The 24,358-nt window shown below is 41.6% G+C and overlaps 1 protein-coding gene across 1 annotated transcript; it reads left to right on the top strand.

The window, feature by feature from the left end:
* The first annotated feature begins 4,880 nt into the window (after positions 1-4,880).
* On the top strand, positions 4,881-23,965 carry EED (embryonic ectoderm development). Its single transcript, XM_054384188.1, has 12 exons — positions 4,881-5,009; positions 9,395-9,547; positions 14,823-14,915; positions 16,714-16,779; positions 17,483-17,608; positions 17,727-17,808; positions 19,331-19,422; positions 20,371-20,504; positions 21,621-21,726; positions 22,485-22,643; positions 23,086-23,159; positions 23,825-23,965. The coding sequence occupies exons 1-12, from the start codon at positions 4,881-4,883 to the stop codon at positions 23,949-23,951; spliced, it is 1,341 nt and encodes a 446-aa protein (XP_054240163.1). The 3' UTR covers positions 23,952-23,965.
* Positions 23,966-24,358: the final 393 nt, after the last annotated feature.

The raw sequence follows: 24,358 nt of genomic DNA, 5'->3' as shown, positions 1-24,358 counted from the left end.
CAACCTTATCTGGCTGAAGATGTTCCTGTGTGCTGCAGGGAAGTTAGACTAGATAGCCTTTAAATGCCCCTTACAACTCAAAACATTCTGTGATTCTAAAAGAAATGCTGGGCTACTTGGACCAGCTGATTGTCCAAATCACCACCAGAAGAATGCAGTTGAGTAGAGGTCCTTCTGTTTTATATAGACTATCTGAAATTTATCAAGGAACAAAGATGTCAGAGAGGATGTCTTGCTGGACCTCTTGCAAATAAAAAAATGGCCAAAGATATGAAGGTGCAGTATTGGCTGCAGAAACACAAGACTATAGAGCTGAAAATCTTGAGAGAAATGAGCAAGGTAAGTAGTAGAATCACAGTCCTGGACTTTAGGAAAGCAGATTTTGGCCTACTCAGTAGAGGGCCCTTATAGGGCATGAGACCCATGGCAACTGGTTGATCTTTAAGAATCTCCTCTAAGGAAAAGAGCAGTCTGTTCTGATGTGCAGAAAATCAAGCAAGTGCTGGCAGAAGGCCAGCATGGATGTACGGGGGACTCCTAGCTGAGCTTCAACACGCAAGTGTACAGCAAGTGGAAGCACAGATGGGCTGCTCAGGAGGAACACAGAGACATTGCTTGAGCATGCAGGGCTGGTGTTAGGAAAGCCAAAGCTCAGCTGCAGTTGAAACCAGACAGGGAGATGAAGGTTAACAGGAAAGGCTTCTGTAGGTATACTGGCAGCAAAAGGAAGGCTGAGGAAAATATGAGTCCACCATGGAGCAGATGACGTGGTGACAAAGGACATGGAAAAGGTTGAGGTACTCAATACTTTTTTCTTGCCATAGTTTTCACTGATGTGGTCTGCCTTTAGACTTCCCATGGTGGTAGCAGCCCATAGGGGTGAAGCAGTACCCAGCATAGCAGTCAGGGATCACTGAAGCCAACTGGGCATACACAAATCCATAAGAGCAGATGGCATGCAACAAAAGCTGTTGGAGGAGCTGGCCTATGTCATTGTGAGGGACACCATCATTTTTCAAAGATTATGGTGATCTGGGGAGCTTCTTTATAGCTGGAGATGGGTAAAGATCATAGCTGTCTTCAAGGACAGCAAGAAAACTGATCCAGGGAATGACAGACCAGCCTACCTAGCCTGTGCTGCTGGGAAGGTGATGGAACAAATACTCCTGGAAGCCATGTCCAAGCACATGAAGAACAAGAAAGAAATTTCAAGCAGCCAGCATGTATTTACCAGGTCATATTGATCACTTTCTACCATGAGATGACTGGCTGTATGGACAAAAAGGGGAGCTGTGGATACTGTAAACCTTTTGACGTGTTTTCCTATAGTACCTTTGCAGTGAAAATGATGAAATATGGCTGGATAAGTGTAGTACCAGGCAGGTGGCAAGTTGGTTTGGCCATTGGCTTAAAGAGCAATCAGTGGTACAAAGTCCAACTGGCTGCAGGTTACTAGGGGTGTCCCTCAGGGATGGACACTGAGGCCAGTACCATTTAATGTCTTTTAATGATGACCTGGATGGTGCAATAAGGGGCAATCACAGCAAATCTGCAGACAGTACTAAGCTGGGGGTGAATGATTGCAAAGCTAGATGTCAAGGCCTCTAAGCAGAGTGTCCAAGACAGGTTGGAGGAATGGATTCACAGAAACTTCATGGAGTTCAACAAAGGCAAAGTCCTGCACTGGTGGAGAAATAGCTTTAAGTAAGAGTAAAGGTAAGGTGTCAACAAAGGAGCCTAGAGGAAAAAGACTCAGAGGTCCTGGTGTATAGCAAGTGCAACAAGAGTCAGTAGAGCACCATTGTAGCAAAGAAAGTTAACGACTACTAAATGAAAGGAAAAGAGTCTTCCCTTCTATTTGGCATTTGTGATATCACATCTTGCAAGTGTCCAGTTTTGAGCTCTCCAGTACAAGAAATACATTGATATGCCGGATTGAGCACATTGCGGGAGCCACTAGGCTGGTCAGGGAACTGCTGCTCCTCATTTATGAAAAGAACCTGAAAGAACTGACTCTGTTCAACCTTAAGAGAAACCTAAGGAGGGAGCTTATTGCTGTCTGCAGCTGCCTAATGGGAGGATGCAGAGAAAATGGATGCACAGGGAAAGGATGAGAGGCAAGGATAAGGGTCAAGAGACATAAATGGAAGCAGAGGAATTGCTGACTCATTACAAGGATTAGAAGTATTACTGTAAGTGTAGTCAAACACTGAAAACAGAGTACCACAGTGGCTGCAACATCTCTTGTGTTGAAGGTATTAAAAGCTGGATTCAATGAGGCCTTGAGTAACTGGCTTTAACTGGCCCTGCTTTGAACAGATGATGAGCCTTGAAGGTTTCTTCTGAACTACATGATTTTAGGACTCTGTGAAGAAATGTGCCTTGAAGACAATGAATGAAAAGAGTGACACAGCTTTGCTTTCAACTCATATGTATGTATGTATGTATGTTGTGTGTGTGTGTAAGTATTTCAATGTCACTGATTGCTCCAGAAATATTCTGGTAGGTAAAACTCCCCCCAGACCAGCTCATCTCTTAAGAGACCATGTTTTAAAGGCATTCCAGAAATTCTTTTTGACCTTTACTGTGGCAATCTCTATAAATATGTGAGGGGTGGGTGTCAGGAGGAGGGGGCCAGGCTCTTTTCGGTGGCACACAGTGATAGGACAAGGAACAATGGGTTCAAACTAGAACATGGAAGATTTCACCTCAACATGAGGAGAAACTTCTTTCCAGTGAGGGTGACAGAACACTAGAACAGGCTCCCCATGAGGGGTTGTAGAGTCTCCTTCTCTAGAGCCTTTCAAAACCCACCTAGATGCGTTCCTGTGTGGACTATCCTAGGTGATCCTGCTTTGGAGGGGGCTTGGACCTGATGATCTCTTGAGGTCCCTTCCAACCTCTGATATACTGTGATTCTGTGATACTGTGATAATCCTATGAGAACTCCTAGTAGGCAAAATCCTCTCATATACATCAAATCTAGCCCTCCCTGTGTGCTTTTAAAGTACCACTAAATCGTTATTACTTGAAACTGACTGCAGGTGTTAAAAAAATATTGTATTGTTCTCACGTTTTCCTCTTTAGACTATGTCAGGAGCCTTATTACCTCTTAGTTAATCTATGTATGGTATTTATATAGCAGTGTAATACTAACTAAAGAAATAATGAACAGTATTTTTTTTTCGTACCACTCTGGCTTGTAAGAAATGCTTCTACCAAAGCAGACTTGAGAAACTGAGGTACAGAAAAGCACAAAATCTTTCCAAGAGCAGAAGTTGAAGCAAACTCACTGACTTTCAAGCTTGTGTTTAACCACAGAACTAATTCTGTAAATGAAGCTTGATGAAGTGTGCTATGGCTTTTGGAAAGTCATCATGCCTGGTGTGCTGGTCTTTCATGTCTCCTGAGAAAGCAGAAAAAGGCAAGTGGTTTAGAGTAGAGCAGCCAGGATTGTCACCTGCTACAGGCATCCAGAAGACAGGAGATGGCATAGACCAGCCTGGGACCAGTAAATTGGTGATGGAGACTGAACTGGTTTATTTTGGGTGTGTGTGGGTAACTTCCCTGCATGCAGGCCAAGAAGTGCAGGCTAGCTGAGTCTTTCATTTTCCTTATGTTTTGGATAAGCCAGTGAAACATGGTCGAGTTGAATGTGTTGCAGGCTGTCTGGAGGCCATCAGTTGACAGCTGCAAAATGAAGAGGAGCTATCTTGTCTCCAGTAGTTCAAGGGCACCCATGGGGAGAAATAAAAAACCCTCACCACCAAGAACTTTGTGCTTGCCCTTCTTTCAACAGATCTGCAGCACAGTTATTATGTAGTCTTAAGATGTCAGTGTAAAAACATCCTGTCAGATTTTAAAAACAAGCCTGTTCTTTGTCTATTTTCCCACACACACTTTTATCACAACCTTGATCTTACAGCACAGACCCAAGGAGAGCTTTTATTAATTGTATACTGTAACCTTTTGCTATATATTATATAATACTTCCTTGCAACCTACAGTTCTGCAGATGAAGAGAAACTGCTTATTGCTAAAAACACTACAGTACATGCACCATTTTTAGCATATCTCTTCCTCTTTATCTTTGAACGCTATGTGAGATTAGATTTTACATACAGGGCATGGCTCACCCCTGTCACTGCCATCAAAGTAATCGCTTTTTGAGGATGGAATGTCTCCCTCAGGGAGGAAAGGCTTGTTTCTGTCCCAACAGAAAAACAAATAAGACGCTGTGCCTATGGGCAGATTACTTTTCCCCTTTGGTATAAGTTTTTTTACTGTTTGTAATTATTATGACTCTGGGACCTGTGGTTTCTGAAATAAATAAATAAAAATTTGGCAACTGCAGTTACTTCATTTACAGCTGTATTAGGAACTTGCCAGGGAGTACAGGAGCAGGCAGCAAAACAAAACCTTGTCTCGCAACACCGTTTTCAGACTAAAGGACTTTTGTACAGCAAAAGAACAAAAAAGCCACCTCCCTTTAGGCGCAAGAAAAGACACTCCGGAACCGCGCGAAGCCGGATAGAGAGACCGTTAACCTTCGGTGACAGGGACTGCTTGTTTCTACCTTACGAACATCCTCGCCCGGCCCTTCCTGGCACGGCCACGCTCCACGCAGCGATATAAACTACCACCAGCTGTTAGCGGACCGGTCAGTCTAACACCCGCCCTCACCGAGGCGCGAAGAGACCCTCCCTGTCCCCTCAAGAACCGGGCTAAGGCTCCGCCAGGCGCGGGAAGAGCACTTTTTCAGCAGTGTGGCAGCTTGCTCCGGCCCAGCCGGGGAACGGGCGCGATGCTGCTTTACGGCAGGCGTTTCGACCTCCCCAGCCGCGCTTTGCGGCTGCGTGGCGGGGTGGGGGGCGGGGAAGATGTCTGAGCGGGGAGAAGCCCCGGCGGCAGCAGCATCGGCGGGAGCGGGGGGTGAGATGCCGGCGAAGAAGCAGAAGCTGAGCAGCGACGAGAACAGTAACCCCGGGGACCTGTCTGGCGACGAGAACGTGAGGCCGGGCGTTGGGAGAGGCGACAGGAGCTAGGAGGGGGATGAGGGGGGGTGTGGGCAGAGGTGAGGGGAGGGGCGGTGAGGCGGGAGCGCGCGTCCAGCGGCCGCGGGGCCTCGCGCGGGGGGCGCCCGGGAACGCTGAGGCCGGGGGCGCCCCCGCTTGCCCGCCCGCCCGCCAGCCCCCGCGTGTGGACACCTCCCGGGCTGGCCCCTCCGGTGTCCCGAGGCTTGAGGTCCATGTCCCACCCTGCCGGGGAGTGGGCGCATCTCGGGCGGGAGAGGGAATGAGGGTGATGAGGGAGAGGAAGGTGTCAGTCCGCCCGCCGCGGCTCGGTGGCTGCCCCTCGAGGCAAACGGGCCGTTGGAAGGAGGCCCCTGTGGGAGAGACCGGCGTGGATGTGAGGGAGAGAGACTCGCTGTGCCTCCACGTGGGTGGTGAGGAGAATTTGAGGCCCAAAGTCTAAGCGGGCTCTGTCTTGAAGTCTGCTTCATGATGTTAGACTTTTCTTTTTTCTTCGTCTTTTTTTTTTTTCCCTGCAAACCAGCAAAATCTTCCATTTTTCTCGTAGTTTTGTGTCATGTCTTCACCGTCACATTGTAGAGTAACGTGTCATAAATTTATGTGTGCAGCCCTTTGGTGAATGCGTAATAGAGGATAGTGCTCACAGGCTTCTGTCAGCGGAAGGTGGCAGGGGCTGAGGGCTGTAATCTCTAAACCGGGCCAAATCTAGTATTCGGATCAAAGGTAACGTGACTGAAACAAAATAACTTTATACTTGAAATAAAAACTTAATCTAAGCTATCTAGCAACAACTTTATGTAGTTCCTGGGGTGGGGGGTGCTATTTGGACGTTAGCTTTACACAGGGTGGGTTTTTTCCTGGTTAGAGCACTTAGCCAGGAAGTGAGGGATAGAGACAGCATTGCTTGGTGTCATCAGCCAGTGGAAGTGCTGCTTGTGAGGTGGCAGGCAGGTTTGAGGTGTTCATCACCACTGTGACTGACTTACTTGTTTTTTACTGCTCAACAACGTTTGTAAATTCAAGTGTAATTTGGTGACTGAAGTAATTCAGATTTGCTTTGGTGGTCATTGGTGGCCATGGGATATGGGGTGTCTGATTACTGAAAATGTGATTTGTCTTAGTGGTGAAAGGACTCCCTTTCCAGGTGTTTGTTACTGGATGCCACTAGTCTTGAAAGATTCTGGAGTTTCTGGAAAGACTTTTGGAGGAGTATTACAGGATCACAGGATGTCAGGGGTTGGAAGGGACCCAAATAGATCATTGAGTCCAACCCCCCTGCCAGAGCAGGACCATACAATCTCCAGAGAAGAAGACTCCACGACCTCTCTGGGAAGCCTGTTCCAGTGGTCTGTGACCCTAACAGTAAAGAAGTTCCCCCTTGTGTTGAGGTAGAACCTCCTGTGCTGCAGCTTGCATCCGCTTTTCCTTGTCCTGTCACAGGAGCAAGTGAGAAGAGTCTGTCCCATCCTTCCTGACACCCAGCCCTCAGACATTTATAAACACTTCTTAAATCCCCTCTAAGTCTTCTCTTATCCAGACTAAAAAGCCCAAGGTCATAGAATCAGTCAGGGTTGGAAGGGACCACAAGGATCATCCAGTTCCAACCCCCCTGCAATGGGCAAGGACACCTCACACTAGATCAGGTTGGCTAGAGCCTCATCCAGCCTGGCCTTAAACACCCCCAGGGATGGGGCCTCAACCACCCTCCTGGACAACTCGTTCCAGGCTCTCACCACTCTCATGGTGAAGAACTTCTTCCTTACATCCAGCCTGAATCTCCCCATTTCCGGCTTTGTTCCATTCCCCCTAGTCATGTCACTACCTGATATCCTAAAATGTCCCTCCCCAGGAACTTGGTCTTGTTGAACCTCATGAGGCTGGCTTGTTCCCACCTCTCCAGCCTGTCAAGGTCTCTCTGGATGGCATCCCTTCCCTCCAGCGTGTCTGCTGCACCACACAGCTTGGTGTCATTAGCAATGCCACTGTCCATGTCACTGACAAAGATATTGAACAAGACTGGTCCTAGGACTGATCCTTGAGGGACTCTGTTTTTCACTGGCCTCCACTGGGACATGGAGCCATTGACAGCCACTCTTTGGGTGCAACCATCAAGCCAGTTCTTTATCCATCTCATGGTCCACCCATCAAACCCATGTGTCACCAGTTTGGAGACCAGGATGTGGTGCGGGACAGTGTCAAAGGCTTTGCTCAGGTCCAGGTAAATGATATCAGTAGCTCGCCCCTCATCTATTAATGTTGTGACCTGTTCATAGAAGGCCACCAGGTTTGTCACGCAGGATTTGCCCTTGGTGAAGCCATGCTGACTGTACCAAATCACTTCTTCACTATTCTGTCTGAGGTCCCTCAGCCTCTCCTCATAAGGCACGTGTTCCAGTCCCCTAATCATCCTTGTAGCCCTCTGCTGGACCCTTTCCAGCAGGTCCCTGTCCCTTCTCAAGTGGGCAGCCCAAAACTGGATGCAGAATTCACGATGAAGTCTCACCAAGGCAGAGTAGAGGTGGAGGAGAACCTCCCTGGATCTGCTGGACACACTCTTCTTAATACACCTCAGGATCCCATTGGCCTTCTTGGCCACAAGGGCACATTGCTGCCCCATAGATAACTTGTTATCTACCAGGACTCCCAGGTCCCTTTCTGTTATTCTGAGTCTTCTGTCTATAAGTTGCCATAATAGTGTTGGTTTGTACATTTTGTTTCACAGCTATCCTGGATGCAAGTTTGTCAGTTATGGTGTAGTTGCAGATAGCTGATATAGTTGTATCGTATCAGGTATCTGGTGTTCTTGTATTGCCCATATTTGCCTAGTCCAGAGAGAACTTCAGGGACTTGAAGTATTGTGACACCGAGTAGCAAGTGCACCTGGGAGATGAGAATTTGATAAGCTCTGAATTTTTTTTAAGTAAAGGAGAAGAAACTGGAAAATGTAAAAAACGTTAGACTCAAGTTAGGAGTATTAGAGGAGAGGTGGCCATTTCAGGGGTGCAATGAGAAGTTTCGAAATAATTCCAGGTTTGGCCAGCTCACCTACAAGCTTGTGTGCTGTCTTTCCTCCTGTTTCTCCTCTCAGGTGTCCTGATTTTTGGAGTCGCTGGGTAGGCAAAGACCAGTATACCTTTACTGGCTTTTGATCATACAGATATGAAAACTGGGAGAAAGAATAAATGTTTGGTAGGAATTGGTGTATTCATGTTTACAGATGACCTTATCCACTATTCCTAGTGGAGTTCATGATGCAGCTTCATGTTTCATTTAGTCTTTTCCAGTGACAGGCTGTTGCTTGTCTGTCTCCCTTAGTTCAGATCTAGAATTCATGTGGTCTTGGGACGAGTTAGTTTGCCCCCACTACTCTAAAATGGGAAGTTGTTTTTCAGCAAGCTTAACTTACTCGTAGGGAAGCACAGCATTACCAATTACGATACAGTGAAGTGTGCTGTGATGGGTGATGCAGAGAATGCTAATGTTCTTGTGAGTAGCGTCCTACAGGCAGACTGCATTTGGATTCATAATTTCTGTTAATTGTCCAAAGCTGATTTAAAACTGCGCATCAAGTGGGTGGGTTAATTTGCACATCCCTTTTTTCAGTATTCCACATCCTTACCTTAGCTCTGGCTGCTGATGTTTGGAGGGCCAGTTGGATTAGTTAGCTGATCAGGCAGCAAGGTTTTTTTTTTATTTTTAGCTTGTTTGTTTGTGTTTTTTTTTTCTTTTTTTGTTGTTTGGTTTTTCTGTGTGGGTTTTTTTTGTTTAACTTAGCTTTTAGTTCAAGTATCTGTAGGAAAGAGAAGAAGGGAGAGGTGGAACTTCTAGCGGCAGTGCTGACTTATTGCAGATGCTGGCTGAGGGTATACAGAAGTCTCTCAGAATGGTTATATTCTTAGTTTGGCTAAGCATAATGTTTTTACACAAATAAACCTCTTCCTTCAGTGCTTCAGAACAACTAATTTCATCTACGTCAGAGATGTTTTCTAGGGAAAGTTTTTGTTAAACTAGGAATTTTTTGTTAATTCTAGGAAAATGTTTTGTTAAAGATTTAACAAAATCTTTAGGCATTTTGTTAAAAGGAGCTGCCAGTATTCTGAAGAAACTTCACTAGATCACAGTTCACATCTCTCCCTCATGAATTAGACCTCATGTGACTCATGTTCTGTTTCTAGGGAGGAATGCTATTATGCTAGTAATAGATTTAAATGTGTGAATCTAAATAACACCAAGTCCTAGGAGATCTTATGTTCTTCTGGAAGAGAAGGAAAAGTGAAAAGGCCAAGTGCTGTGTAATTAGTCGAGTTTAAAAGCGGTTAACGATATCTTTATTACATTCTGTATAATTTGAATGTTTTCAGGACGATGCTGTTAGTATTGAAAGTGGTACTAACACTGAACGCCCCGATACACCAACAAACACTCCTAATGCACCTGGAAGAAAGAGCTGGGGGAAAGGAAAATGGAAGTCAAAGAAGTGCAAATATTCCTTCAAATGTGTAAATAGCCTTAAGGTAGGTATGTGGGAGCTTCAGCTAGGTACCACTTGCTGGCAGTAATGTTCATGTTGACTTCAGGACAGTGTCAAGATAGATACTTTAAAATGTCTTCCTGTTCTTTGCTCATTTAAAGAATATTTGGAATAGTTGAAGAAAAAGGATACTGAGAAATGGGAAACAGTAGGTAGTACTGCAATTCACCCAATTTTTGCATGTGCAAAGTTATATATGGTATATTATAATTATGTTTCATTGAAGTTGTAGTTGCTTGAGATAAAGAAACTAACTAAATAAATTCAAAATAAAACCAAACCTGTGACCACTCGATGCAAAGCCTATAACCTCTACAGGTTTTTCTGCCTGTGGAAATGTTTTTAAAAGAGCCCAAACACACAACAGAACAACTCAACAATCTTGGAGTGTTTTTTTTCCAAAAACTTACTTTGAGGAAACTTATTTCCTCAAATATTTTCTGTCCTCTGACAATTGTCATAAATGCTGTGTAGTACAATTTGATTAATTTGATTCATTTATCATGAGTGTTGCGATTATGTGTTTTCACCTGATTTAGGTCATATTTATCTTCCCACATCATACCTGATGGTATTAAGGGATATGGATTCATGGTCTTTACTCCCTGTTCTTGGGTTTAGAGTATTGTTCTCTTCTGTGCTGGTGACAGACTATGGTGGACTGAATGAATTTTCTCTTTTGATTCTTTTACACTGTCAGAATGTTGTTCTTTCATTCCCTGGTCTTGTGTAAGAGATTTATGTGGCAAAGGCTGTAAATGTGTCATCTGATTTTATTTTTACAAGATTTCTAAATAAAGGAAAGATTGTGTCTGGAGCAACAAATGTTAGCTAGCAAGGGGATGTGTGCAGCTCCGTGGTGGGTGCTCTCTGCAGAATTGCTTTAAGAGTTGTTTTTTTTTTTTTTCATCCCTCCAAACACTAACTGTTGAGCTGTGCTGATGAAGCTTTGACTTCAGCCTGCCTCACTGAAATGCTGGGGTAGCTGAGCAGGAGGGTGTGAGAGCCTTGGAGCATGGGAATGTTTTAAGTGAGTTTTGCCACCGGAGAAATTGTGATACGAAGTTATACTGACAAAAGTACCTGAGAAACAAGTTGATTTTACTGTGTTTTCTGAAGTATAAAAATTACCTGCAATCCTTTCAGGGTGTGGGAGGAAGGGAACTTCTTTTATTTTCACCTAAGTAGGCAGTTCTTCCTGTGATTCACGTGAATCGCCCCCACAGATAGTGCTTTTTGTGGCTGCAAGTCATGCTTCAGGCACAGGCCTTTTGGCACCCAAACATTTAACAAGTTCTAAGTTTTGCTAAGCATATTTGTTTTCCATCTGCAGATCAAATACTCCAATGGGGTTAGTACTTTTCAGTTGTCCTGTGGGAAAACAGAACATTTCTTCACCTTAATTTCAACTCAGATCCCACTATAGGGTGACCCTAAAGACCATGCTGTGAGCAATCCCTGATTTCTGTGGATCTGGATCAGGGCCTGGAAATGGCCCTGTGCAAGTGAAATGAAGTTGTGAGAAAAGAAATGTAGTGTTTTGGCTAAGTGGGGCATTTTTATTATCTTTTTTTTAAACTCCATTTCTCTTTGAACTAAAATAAGTGCTAATAATGAATGTGCATGTTAATACGAAGACTAGGTAGCAGCCAAATTTGGTAACACGTTTTTAATTCATGTTTGAGGAAATGTCTCTTCTGTTCTTTTTCGTGTTCTTCCATACCAATTTTACAGATACTGTGGAAATAAACTAATGATTGAATGTTAAATGTGAGTTCAAAAAAGCACTTGTGACTCTTTGAGTATCATGTCCTGTAATCCTGTAGTTTCTATGTCTTTGAACTAGGCTGTAAGGTGCATGTACTGAAGTCAATGAAGAGTCAACATGGTTTAAAGACAGGAAAATTAGTTTTATTATTCTCTAGGAATATACAAATTATATATATTTTCACTGCCCTGCTCTTGTTTTTCCTTCTTACTTTGCTTTTTACTTTTCTTCCTTGGGGAAGCAAAGAAATACAGCCATTACTGTCTGCTTTGGATGTTAAATGGTTATGATTCAGCCTGAAAAACTCAGTAGTTGCTAAATATGCTTTATAAACACCACTTTGGAAGTTATTTTGGGTGAAATTTAAGCATCAGGAAAACAAAAATACAACTTGGAAAATGACAGGAAATAAAAAAAAAAAGGACTTCTTTTTTTTGTTTGTTGCTGTATCAGGTTATTCTAAGGTGTAGTGAAAAATCTTTTCTCTCTGCGAGCTGAATGGAAATGTAGTTTGTAAATAAGCATATGCAGCTAACAGATGCATATCCTCACATCCGTATGGGCTTTGCTTATAGATCCTCCAGCAAAGAACTGCGTGTATTCTGCTTTGATGTGCTCCCTTTAAAGCTGTTATTACTTGCACTACCTTTTGCTCGTGCCAAAGAGTGTGGCTCAGTGGTTGTTAGCAATGTTGTCTCTCACCTTCTATTTGCTGTCCCCTGAGCTGGGAATTGGTACCCAACCAAATGCAAGAGTCTAGCTTGACTTGTAAAGGAGAGGTGACTAAACCTAGTGCAAGTCATGGCTTGCATCCACTCCTGGGAAGTGGAAATGCATGCATGGTCATTTGGTTCCCTGCTGGAAGTGTGGGGACAGCATATTAATTACGTTCATTGAGTTGCAGATGATTATTTTCTCTGCTGTAGTATTTACTTGACTGCCTTCAGACTTAAAGCAGGTCTAGTTTTGTTGTCTGATGGAACATGAGCTGGTTTTAAGTGAGTAAGAGCAGAACTCTAGTCATAGATTATTTATTTATTTGCCTTTGTAACAACTGTAAGCCTTGTTTTCTCCTTTGACTTCCTTCTCTGATGCATGAAGAACCAGAGTACTTTGGGTTTTGTGCCCTTTTTTCATACTAGGGTCAAGATGGCATTTCACAATTCTACAACATCTGGGTCACTCTTCTTGTCTGTATGAACCAGCGGTCAGATTTGTGTGACATACTTGGCATCTCAGGATAACTGTAATGTGCAGAACCTAAAAGCATTATTTTTTTTAAAAACCTGCTTCTTCATTGTTTAGCACTTGGGACAAAAAATAGAGCAGACAGGTACTCTCAAGTGGTAGTTTAAATGAGGTGAGCATAACTTCTTCACATACCTTAGTGACTTCCTGCAAGAGCCTCTGCCTGACTCCTTCATCCATTAAGCACCAGAAGAATTGCTGTGTGTGCAGTTAGGCTCTTGGAGATTGTAACACTTGATACGAGGAATGTAGTGCAGATGATGTCAGTAGTCTAAAGACATTTGTCTCTGAGAGTAATTTTTCCAGTGAAATAGGTTGTCTTTGGAACAGCTTACTAAGTACTTTAAGTATGTGCTCAAATAGAGAAACGGTATAGCTCTCTGTGCTGACTCTTTGCTTATTATGTATCACCCTAGTCTGGGCCCTGCCTAGAAAATCACAAATTTACCACAGCTTATGCTGGAAAAATACCCATCTTGAGGGAAGGGAAAAAAATCTTCTTCTCTTCTCCAGTTTCACTAAATTTGTCAGAAACTGCACATAACAGAGAACAAGACTATTGCAGGAAAGCAAGCACAAAACCTGTTAATGTATCTCTGTAATAAAGCAGTAAGAATCCATGTGTTTTACCTGCATTATCTTCATGTAGTGTATCAAAAGTCCTTGGTATTCACGAACGTGAACTCTTTCACACAGAAGTTCACGTCCACCTAATTATCAGTGGAAAATTCTTTCAAAGTATTCTGTGTTTGACCTCTAGCCATTCTCCTCAAGGAAGACTTAAATACACTTTAAAAATAAGCTTAGAAAGTATAATTCATAACTTCATTGGGCATTAAAAATCATGGGTTTATATATGCAATCTTATGACATACAATTTTCATCGTTCTTCATCTCCGATTAAATTGTAATGCTTTGCAGATGCTGATTAGCTGTTTTTTTCCTTCTGCCGGGGGTCACTAATAAACTTACTACTTTTACTAACATCTTATGTCCCTCATCACATCACTAATCTGTTCTTGTGGTGGGTAACACCTTGAGTTAACCTTTGAACAATTGCTTTGTGTTCAGCTTTGAAAGTTGTTAACTCTCCTTAAGAAATGCAGGAGGGCCTTCATCTGTAGAAGGATTTTCTCACTTCTCTTTCTAGGTCTAGCTATGTCTAACAGATCTTGCCTTTTTCAGTAAATAACACTATTTTAAATTCTTCCACACTTCCTTACTTTCATGAGTAGTGTTGGACTCCCCTCCCACACCCCCTCCTCAAATTTGTTCTTTGGTTCTTGGATAGGCCAGAGCTGCCAGGGCTAACATTTCTCCTGTTGTCTCTGAAGCCCTGCCATTTGAAGGCTGCTTAACAACCATCATGAGACACTTCCTTCCTGCCTGCACTGTCCCAGACAGTCCCCTGTGGGGAGGCACTTTAATGAACATTATTCTTACTGAAAACATCCTGTCAGGACAGGCCAAAATACTGTTATCAATTATTAACAAGCACCACCATATTCATCACAATTCATAAACATATCTGCCCCTTTTTTCTCTATTAAACTGATGTAAGCTGTATAAAAATAATACTTGGCATTTCTCTGCTCACTGTTTGTGAAGGTGATGTGAAAACACTTTGTAGGCATGACCTTTGCAGAAGCATTGTGACGTTGCTGGAGAGAGTTCATCGTGTCTGTGATAGAGTTGCACGACCTAACTGTGCTGTAATAGTTAAATGTGTACCTTCTCCAGCTTTTATCAGTATAACTCTTCTCTGTCCTAATAATTCTCCTCTGTGAAGCTGTAAATCCTTGCATGGAAGTAATTATAACAATATAAAATACACAGATATGTGTGGCCTTAGATGCAGGGGGTGGTTTGTTGAAAATTACAAAACAAATTAGTAGAGCTGCAAATGTAACTCAGGAGTTCTGGCAACTTCTGGCCATAACTGAGACAACAGTTCTTCCTCTTCACTTTTAAATAAGTCTGTGATGTGAGAAAGAGGAGAAAAGGGTGAAATATTCCTTTAACCTCCCTTAAGGCAGCCAAGTTAAAACATGGCATTAAAAAACTGTGTTTTTAAAATGTTCACTATCTGAATTTACACTAGATGCGAACCTAGTAGTTTGAGGAGGAAAACATCAATTAAACTTTTTGCCACCACTACTGAATTTCACAGAAATGATATGCCTGTGGGTTTTATTTTTGTGTTGTGTTTTTTTTTTTTTTTCTCTCTCTAATCTTACTTCAGGAGGACCATGGCCAGCCTTTGTTTGGAGTCCAGTTTAACTGGCACAGTAAAGAAGGTGATCCTCTCGTGTTTGCCACTGTAGGCAGCAACAGAGTGAGTAAAGCTGTTTTTAACCATAAGCCTTTCCCTGTGGTTCTGCTTGCAATCTCTTTTTTTTTTTTTTTTTTCCCCCCGACCAATCCCTGTACCCATGTTTAGTCCAGACACAGGATACTTCACAGAGAAATCTTTACTTGTGAGCTAGGCAGCATCTGTTACTTGGGAGAGTTACATCCTCTGGATTGTTTTATAAAGTCATGTGTTAGCTATTTGGGGATTAGCCTATACTAAAGAAAAAATCCTTCGCTAATAGAAATAAGGGATAAGGAAGAGAGGTGCATAAATGTATCTTCTTACTAAAAGTACTCTTCATAGATGTTATTATTTCCAAAAGGTTGTGTGCTCTAAAATGGGATGAGAAATGTCTGCAATGATGCCAGACGGCTCAGTAGCTAAATTAATGGCCTGCGTGGAGTGAATTTATAGCCTTTTTCTGAATAAGGGTCTCTGTCATTTCTGTTTTGAAAATAACTCCTGAATAAACCAGAATCGTTTCATTTCCAGGTTTGTTCCACCTGGCAGTTACAAAAAGTGCTAAACTAAGATTTACAAGGCATCAATGGCTCATTAAAAGACCCAAGTCAAGCTAGAGATGTTGTGGTGGGTTGACCCTGGCTGGACACCAGGTGCCCACCAAAGCCGCTCTTATCATTCTCCATCTCAGCTGGACAGGGGAGGGAAAATCTGATGAAAAACTCATTGCTTGACATAAGGATAGGGAGAAATCACTCAGTGATCACTGTCATGGGCAGAGCAGACTCAGCTTGGGGAAGTTAGCTTAATTTATTGCCAATTAAATCAGAGTATTGTAATGAGAAAAACCCCAATCTTAGAACACCTTCCCCTCACCCCTCCCGTCTTGGGCACAACGTCACTCTGATTTTCTTCACCTTCTTCCTCCAGCAGGTGCAAGGGAATGGGGGTTATGGTCAGTTCATCATACCTCTGTTGCTTCTTCCTCCTTATGGGGAGGACTCTTCATATTGTTCCCTTGCTCAAGCCTGGTTCCCTCCCATGGGAGTCTTCTATAAACTTGTCTGACTAGAAGTCCTTCCCACAGGCTGCAGTTCTTCACAAACTGCTCCAGCATGGGTCCCTCCCATGGGGTGTAGTCCTTCAGGAACAGACTGCTCCAGTGGGGTTCCCTCATGGGGTCACACGTCCTGTCAGCAAACCTGCTGCAGCATAAGCTCTCCATGGCTCCACAGGTCCTGCCAGGAGCCTGGTCCAGTGTGGGCTTGCCATGTAGTCGCAGCCATCTCTTTGGCTTCAGTTGTTGTGCAGTAACTTTTTCCCCCTTCTTAAATATGTTACCTGAGATGCACTACCACCATTATTGACGGGCTTGGCATTGGCCAGCAGCAGATGAACCCTGGAGCTGTCTGGCATTGGCTGTGTTGGACACAGGGGTGGCTTCTGGGAGCTTCTCACAGAAGCCACCCCTGTAGACTCCTGCTACCAAAGCCTTGTCATGCAGACCCAGTGCAGGTAAGTGCAGTAATTAAATCTAAGTAGAGTTTAATCTTGCTAAGACATTTCAAATAATAGGTGTAAATATCTAGGAAGGACTGCTGACAAGTTGTGGAGTGGTGCTCTACTGAAACTGCTGTGAGCATTCTTTTACCAAACCACTTCCACATGTTAGAAACAAACAGACGAGGGTTGATATCTAAACCATAAAGGCACGCTAGCTCTCCTCCATCAGGAAGTGAATGCACAAGTGCATGTGATTTTTCTTCAGAAATACTAGAAATAAGCAGCAGTGTCTCAAACTTCCTTTTTTCCCCTCCAGGTTACTTTATATGAATGTCATTCCCAAGGTGAAATCCGTCTGTTACAGTCCTACGTAGATGCTGATGTATCCTTTTAAGATAAAAGCCACTTGTGTGCTTCCTGAAGATCAAAAATGAAGAGGAAAATTTGTAGGAAAAGGCATACAAAGGCTTTGTTTGTAAAACTTTGCTCATATAAAACATTTGTTAGGTTCAAGTCTTGGTTCTTTGCCGCATCCTAGAATCTCTCCTATTGGAAAAGTATTAAAAATGCAAAGTCAGTGACTGTGCTGTATTAAAACATTTGAAAACTGATTCTTCATCAGTTTAATCTTCCCAACACTAATGTTGTGTAATGTTGCACATTCACTGATTTACTATCTCAATTTCCCTGTAAATTGGAACTGGGTTTAAAGCCTAAGAATTGTGTGTCATGCTCTGAAGTCTTGCTCATTTGCAGCGCACGAGTCAGTAACTTGTGAACATGGTCTTGATGCATTCTTATTTTATTCCCAACCTTCAGATGTTTCGGAGAAAGGTTGAAAAGTGATGCTGAGAGAGAAGATGTTACTTGTATGTCATGAAACAGAAGTGAGGAAACTGGCACTTAGAGAGCAGGTGATGTTGCTTGTATTTACAGATATGTAATCAAATATGTATCATACTGGGTCCAGCAGAGACTTGTGGACAGTTGCATAAAATAGCAGCAAGTTTTAATTTAAAAAAGTTGCATCGTTGAAGAAAAAAAAAAAGTTTTTTTTCTGTGTTCCTTAACGTGAAATGTTGTAGGCAGATGAAAATTTCTATACTTGTGCGTGGACATATGATAGCAATACAAGCCATCCTCTCCTGGCTGTGGCAGGGTCCAGGGGTATTATTAGGATTATTAATCCTATTACAATGCAGTGCATAAAGGTGAGTGCTCTAAACATTGAGTTACAGCTGGCATTTCAGTAAGGCATGAAACTTACATCTTCTAAATTCAGGTAAACATGAGGGGAAATGATAACTTGGTCTCTGAATTTTATCCCAGCACTACGTGGGTCATGGAAATGCAATCAATGAACTGAAATTCCATCCAAGAGACCCGAATCTTCTTTTATCTGTAAGCAAAGGTGAGGAAAAAAACCCTCTTTTGTTTTTGTACAAATCAGGATACTTTGAATTGGATTTTGGTCTTGAAAATGGCCAGAACCTCCATGAATTTTTTTTTTTTTGTCTGGCACTAAACAGGCTTAATCTTGAAAGTCTAGAGCAATTTTATGGCTATATATCTTGTAAGCATTAAATCCATGGCCTACAATAGACATTATTCCACCTGTGGTGCAAAGGGATTGTGAACAGTGCTGCTTTTGGGAAAGGAAAAAACATGAGAATTGGGATTACTCTTTCTTAGTTGGGTATATTCAGTTGTTGAATCATGTTGCCATCTAGGGGGATGTTTCAGTGTTGCACGCAGCATTCAGTGCTGTGTTCTGGGGAGAACTTCTCTGTTGCTCAGGAGCATTTCTGACTTTAATTTGACCCGGGTGTAAAAAGCACATTAGTGAAGGGAAAAGCGGGTTTTTGGTATGGTGTCTTACGGGATTGTCCAGAATATCCAGTCAACACCTTCCTTGTCTTGACTGTTTTGATAAGTAAGGGAATAGTTGGTCTGCTGCAAGAGCAGGCCTTTGGGAATGCTTGAGTTGGAAACTTTCCTACATAAGGGGCCTTTTCATTTTAGTGTATTTGCTATTACTGATGAAGCTGCTTTGAGAATAGGATTCTTGCAGCTGTCAAGTTTGTGCTGTGGGTCTGTAACGCTGAATTTCTTGAGTTCTGCATATTTGTTAGGCTCTCTTTTCGTAGTGTTTTGACATCAGTAAGGGTGCTACAAGTTTTAATGCAGTCTCTGTATCAGGTACTGTATTTGAGAAGGCACAAGGCAATATTGGAGTCTCAGAATGACTTGTCTGAGAGATGAATAGAAAGAGGAAAGTATTTGGGACCTTGTGGCCTTCCATTTGGTGCTGCTGTCATTCAGTGCAGTGTACTTGTGGAATCCAAAAGTGGAGTGCAACAAATCTTCCCATTTCCACATGGGAAATACAGTAGAGGTTCTTCAATAGAAACTGTTAAAACTTTCTTTAAACAAGTGGATTATTCGATTGACTTTGGAGAATGTACTGTTTATAGAGACAGTTTCTCCCATCACTACAGTCTGTATAATTTAATAATGATTTAAAGATTTATTTCTCTAAAGGAAAACCCAAACATCTCAGAAAGCTGATGTAAGAACGGCCAAAAGGAATTTAGTATTTTTGGATGTATAAATTATTTTTGGAGTAAGACTGCATAATACCTGTCCAAGATCAGACTTTTCTGTGCTTTTTGGATGATCTAAAGATCCAAGTCTGTTTTGGTTAGAAGCTGCCCCTTGGGGAGGGGGATGGGCACACTTTCTCAACTGCAGAATAACTCCAACAATTTAGTTGTAATGACAATTTTAGTTAATGCAGTTTCTTACAAGTGAAGAGGAATTAAGTGCCTTTTTGACATTTACATGAACACCTGTTATTGAAAGTAGTTAAGATGAAATATATTATTCATATGTGCATATAAAAAGCAGCATGTAATTTTATTTGTTCTTTGTAGATCATGCATTGAGACTGTGGAACATCCAGACAGACACGCTGGTTGCAATATTTGGAGGAGTAGAAGGGCACAGGGATGAGGTGTTAAGTGCAGTAAGTGGAAGACTGTGGGGCAGTGATTTAGATTTACAAAGGGTAGTAAGCCTACAATATGCAAATTTTTGTGCACTGTTTTATACCTACTTAAAAAGAAACCAAACAAGCAATAAAACCAGAAGTGCATAAATACTGGTTTGAGGATATAGGCAGGTGGCTTGATTGATCTGGCCACCTCTCAGTATGCAGGACAGGTGTTCATTTTCTGCCTTTTCAGTAGCTAGTTTTCTCACAGTGCAGTCTAGAAATAAACAAAAATGGGCTCAGAGGGGCTAGAAAGAGTAAAACACTTTTGTGATGGTCCCACTTTTGAATTTTATGAGATCTTATAAAGCCAAAGCAGCAAGAACAAATAAATGTTAGAGATGTTAGAAATGTTAGAACAAATAAATGTAGTGAAGTAAAGAGGTTATTTCAGTTGAGTTGTGCTGCCCATTTGAGTGTCTGTGAACAGGCACTGGTACCCAGCAAATACCAGCTAGAATAATTGACTTTAGTATGCTGCTCTTAAGAACTGTTTCCATTCCTATTGTGTGACCTGAAAGGTGAGGGGTGCACCTATGTGGAGCCTGACACTGCATTATTCTCTTGTGGTTGTAAATAGCCATCACTTGTGTTGTAGCCCTGGAATTCTGCCAGAACTGCTGCATGGCATGAATCCTAGGGCATTTACCGAGGGGAGAGCAGTAGCCGTAGATTCTTTGTCCATCGGTGCCATTGAATATGTCTCTCTTTCTTGAGAGGGAGTGAATATAATTATTAAAATACTGTGCTGCTTTGCAGTGAGCAGGGTTAAATTGTTAATACTTTTCTATTGGAAATATCCAATTTTATTGCATTTTTTTTGTGCAGAAAATACTGGTTTGATTGAAATGATGGGATAAAATTTGAGTTACTATAATGCAGCTTAGGCTGGGGATGCTCAAAATTATTTAATATACATAGGATTATGATCTTCTTGGTGAAAAAATCATGTCCTGTGGGATGGATCACTCTCTAAAACTGTGGAGAATTAATTCCAAGAGAATGATAAATGCCATCAAAGAGTCTTACGAGTACAACCCAAATAAAACTAACAGGTATGTACTTCTCATCTTCTTGCTGTCTTCACAAAACATGAATATCTTCATCAATGGCCCAAGTTAATTCCTGTCCAGATAGTGAGTGACCTGGGAATTGTGCTGGATACTGCAGCTCTTTGGATGAGTATTACTGATGTTTGCCTCTAGAATTTCATTTAACTCATTCAAAGTCGTAAGACTTATATTTTTGAATGTCTTAATTATTTCTTACCTGCTGGACTTGAAAAGATCTGGAATCACCGTTTTTATCATTCTTTATTAAAGCTTATATTTCCTTCTGTTTCCAGACGTCAATGGCTTTCATTCGTCTTGCTTCAAAATTGCTAGGAGGGAAGCAAATCTCTGTGATTAAATGTAGCAAATAGTTTTATGTTGAGTAGTTATTACTAATTATTTTATCTGTTACTTGACTTCGGGGAGGGGACAGGACTGTCTGCATAGTAATAACCTTAATTGCCATCGTTCTTTGATCTGACCTCAGATATGAGTAAAATGTCAAGTAAACATAGCCATTAGATACCTGATAGATAAATCCTTCTTTATGTAGTTCCTCAACTTTCTAATCTTAACTTCCAGTTAAACCATTGAGAGAATTGAAGAGTAAAACACACTGAACATGTTCAGCAATGAGACTAGCTGTGAAAATACTCTGCCTTTTTTTGGTAATGTTACCAAATATCAAATGATGCTTTTTCTCTTCTTTTTTAGAGTGCCTTTTTTTTTTTTAATGATAATTTTTTTTTATAGTGTGTATTTCTATTTAGCAATTTAGATGTTGCAGAAACAGCATCAGGAAAATAAAGCTTTAATTAGTTTTTGAAATATTTGGCAACAGGAACTGTATTTGAAGGAGTGGTTTTGCTCAGCACTGCTTCTGCACAGTCTTGTACATGGGAAACTAGTTATTTCATTAGGAATGAGAATGAAAACAGGCACTGTTCTTACTAGTATTTAAAAAAAACAAAGGCATACAAAATCTACTTGGTTGTAAAGCTACAGTTAAAGTTAAAAAAGACAGGCTTGTCCTTTTAACATCAAGATATGTTAGAACTGGTATTAAAAATTAGTCTTGTGCTTCTTTCTCTGAACTTCACTTGGCAATTTTTTCCATAGGCCTTTTATTTCCCAGAAAATTCATTTTCCTGACTTTTCTACAAGAGACATACATAGAAACTATGTTGACTGTGTACGATGGTTGGGAGATCTCATTCTTTCCAAGGTAACATAGCAGCTTTTTCAGCTACATTACTCTTATTTGATTGTTTTGAGGATTTTGAACAATAGAAGTGTTACTAGCATTGGGGTCTTGGATATTAAATTACTGTGCTGTGTTAGATGATTTTATGGAGTGTGTGTGAATGTGCTCAGCTGTCAGGACATGTGAATAAGCGTTTTATACTTAAACAGTAAAATCATTACTGCATCTTTACCTCTGCTAAAGGTACAGGCCAGCTAACCAGAGTCTGCATGGAATATATAGAAAGAGAATTAATAGATACTGATGAGTGGTCCTGCTGCTAAAGGGATAAAAGAGTTCTTATAATGGAGTAACTTCAATTAATGTGTTGTGTTCACTGGTAATACTGGGTTGCAAAGGCTAAAGGAGGCAGTCCAACTGCCTCATTGCCAGAAACTGGTGCAAGCATGGTCCTATTGGTCGAAAGAACAGTCCTTAAATCAAGGTTAATTTAAATTGGTCATGGAATTGTTTGAGCACATCTGGTTGACTTCATCTGAGGGAGGGCTCTGGCAGTCCTGTTACCTGGCAGAGCTGTGAGGGCAGCAGGCTCCCACTGATGCACAGCAAGGAGTTGTTGGTGATGTCGCTGTGCTCTAAGGAGAGAGGTGAGATTTTCAGTTGTGCTTTTTTAATGTCATTGGGAAGCTGAGAGATTAAATGTTTGGTTATAATTAGATTGCTCCTTCAGTCTAACTATACATTGTAAATATAACCGATTTGTTTTGGTTTCCCCCCAGTCTTGTGAAAATGCCATTGTGTGCTGGAAACCTGGCAAAATGGAAGATGATATAGATAAAATCAAGCCCAGTGAATCAAATGTGACCATACTTGGCAGATTTGATTACAGCCAGTGTGATATATGGTACATGAGGTTTTCGATGGATTTCTGGCAAAAGGTATGTGTGAGCTTTGACACTGCTGCATCTGAAGGCGCATGACTTTTCATTGATTCCATATTTGTGGGCATAGGAAGTCTTGGTTCATGTGATGCAGTGTTTGAGAAACAGAATGATTTGCTGCAAGGGACTTCATATGAAACTGATGGAGCTCCAGATTTTTTTCATTCTGGGTTCTGCCTGGTGGATAAAGTTCCACCAAATACTTAGTTTCTGCCAAAGGTATGTTTACTGGCATCTTCATCCCTCTTCTGCAAAGATGGGTAACAAAGTGGAAGAAGGGAGGAACATTTATAGCATTTCTAGCCTCTCCAACAAACCCATTAAGTGATTCATGTTCAGGCATTGACACAATTTATCAGCTATAGAGCCTTTAAAGAATTCTGAGTTCCATTTTTCAAGATAGTATTTTAAAACCTCTATATTCTGCTTTCTTTTAAAGATGCTTGCTCTGGGCAATCAGGTTGGCAAACTTTATGTCTGGGATTTAGAGATAGAGGACCCTCATAAAGCCAAGTGAGTACTTGTATTTTTTTTCTATTTTAAAGACAGGGAGTTAGGGTGCTTTCTGTTTTCCTGCACTGATAACTACAGAAATTCTTTAACAGTAGCAGTCACTTCCCATTTTAACTAGTAGTTAAATATCCTGAGCCCCTGAAGGTTAACATTTATTATTTTTTACTGATTTAGCATTTATACTACAGTAGTACCTGACCATATTGTGCTGCGTACCATATGCAGATACAGTAAAGAGCTTACAAAGCAGTGAAGAACAAATGTGCTAGGTGTGTGTAGGACATGACAAAGAAGAAAGCAGTGAAAGGACCAGAGCAATGAGAGTAAAAGTAAGCATTGAGCACAGTGTGAAGAAAACAGTGTAGCTTTCCAGTTCCTCACTTCAGTGGCCAGGAAGTTCTGCAGCAAATTCTAAATGATGGGATTGAAAAGCTTTCAATCAGTGCTTCAGTGGAAATTGGGTGGGTGAGAAATGGTGGTGGGTGAGCAGGAAACACCTGCTTTCCCAGGTCCACATTGGGAATACAAAATACAGCATGGGCATAATCCTGCTGCACTTCAGTTCCTCCTATGCCACATAAAGGTATGGTTGGTGGAATAGTACTCTGGTGTAGGAGCAAGTGCAGATTTAAAACTGCAGCTGAATAATATTCTTTTCTTTGTAGATGTACAACTCTTACTCATCCTAAATGTGTTGCTGCCATTCGACAAACCAGTTTCAGCAGGGACAGTAGTATCCTGATAGCTGTGTGTGATGATGCCAGTATCTGGCGCTGGGACAGGCTACGATAAATTACCTTTTATGAATTCAAAGTAGAAGATATATTTTCAAATTATAATATAGTCTGTTAACTTGCTAGTACGGTAGATGCATTTAGTGTAGACTTCCCCGAAGGTTCAGCAAGCTGGAGCTGAACTTAGTGATGTTTACATTCTGTGTATTGTTCTGCTTGAAATTGCTGCTTTTAATAAAAAGAAGTATTTTTGTAAAGTTTTCTGAATTGTCCATTTTAATTATTTCCCACAGTGACTTTTCATTTATGGCCTATGAAATTACTTTGTGTACAGCTGTCACTTAAATACATGATAACTTGCTATAAATTTGGTATGGGGTTTGCTGGGACAGAATCCTAGGTCAGCCATGGGCTGCAGGCCATCAGCAGATCTGAGTCAGCCAGGACAGCTGACTCAAGTTGGCT

Source organism: Indicator indicator, chromosome 1 (genome assembly GCF_027791375.1).
Source record: "Indicator indicator isolate 239-I01 chromosome 1, UM_Iind_1.1, whole genome shotgun sequence".
Taxonomy (NCBI): domain Eukaryota; kingdom Metazoa; phylum Chordata; class Aves; order Piciformes; family Indicatoridae; genus Indicator; species Indicator indicator.
The sequence above is the reverse complement of the archived record's forward strand: the minus strand, read 5'-3'. Positions and strand labels throughout refer to the sequence as shown.

Bases quoted from the DNA above. Each gene is read 5' to 3' on its own strand.
- EED (XM_054384188.1), top strand. From the start codon at position 4,881: ATGTCTGAGCGGGGAGAAGCCCCGGCGGCAGCAGCATCGGCGGGAGCG. The intron at 17,809-19,330 runs GTGAGGAAAAAA...TGTTCTTTGTAG, and splicing joins TCTTTTATCTGTAAGCAAAG to ATCATGCATTGAGACTGTGG. The intron at 19,423-20,370 runs GTAAGTGGAAGA...TAATATACATAG, and splicing joins GGGATGAGGTGTTAAGTGCA to GATTATGATCTTCTTGGTGA.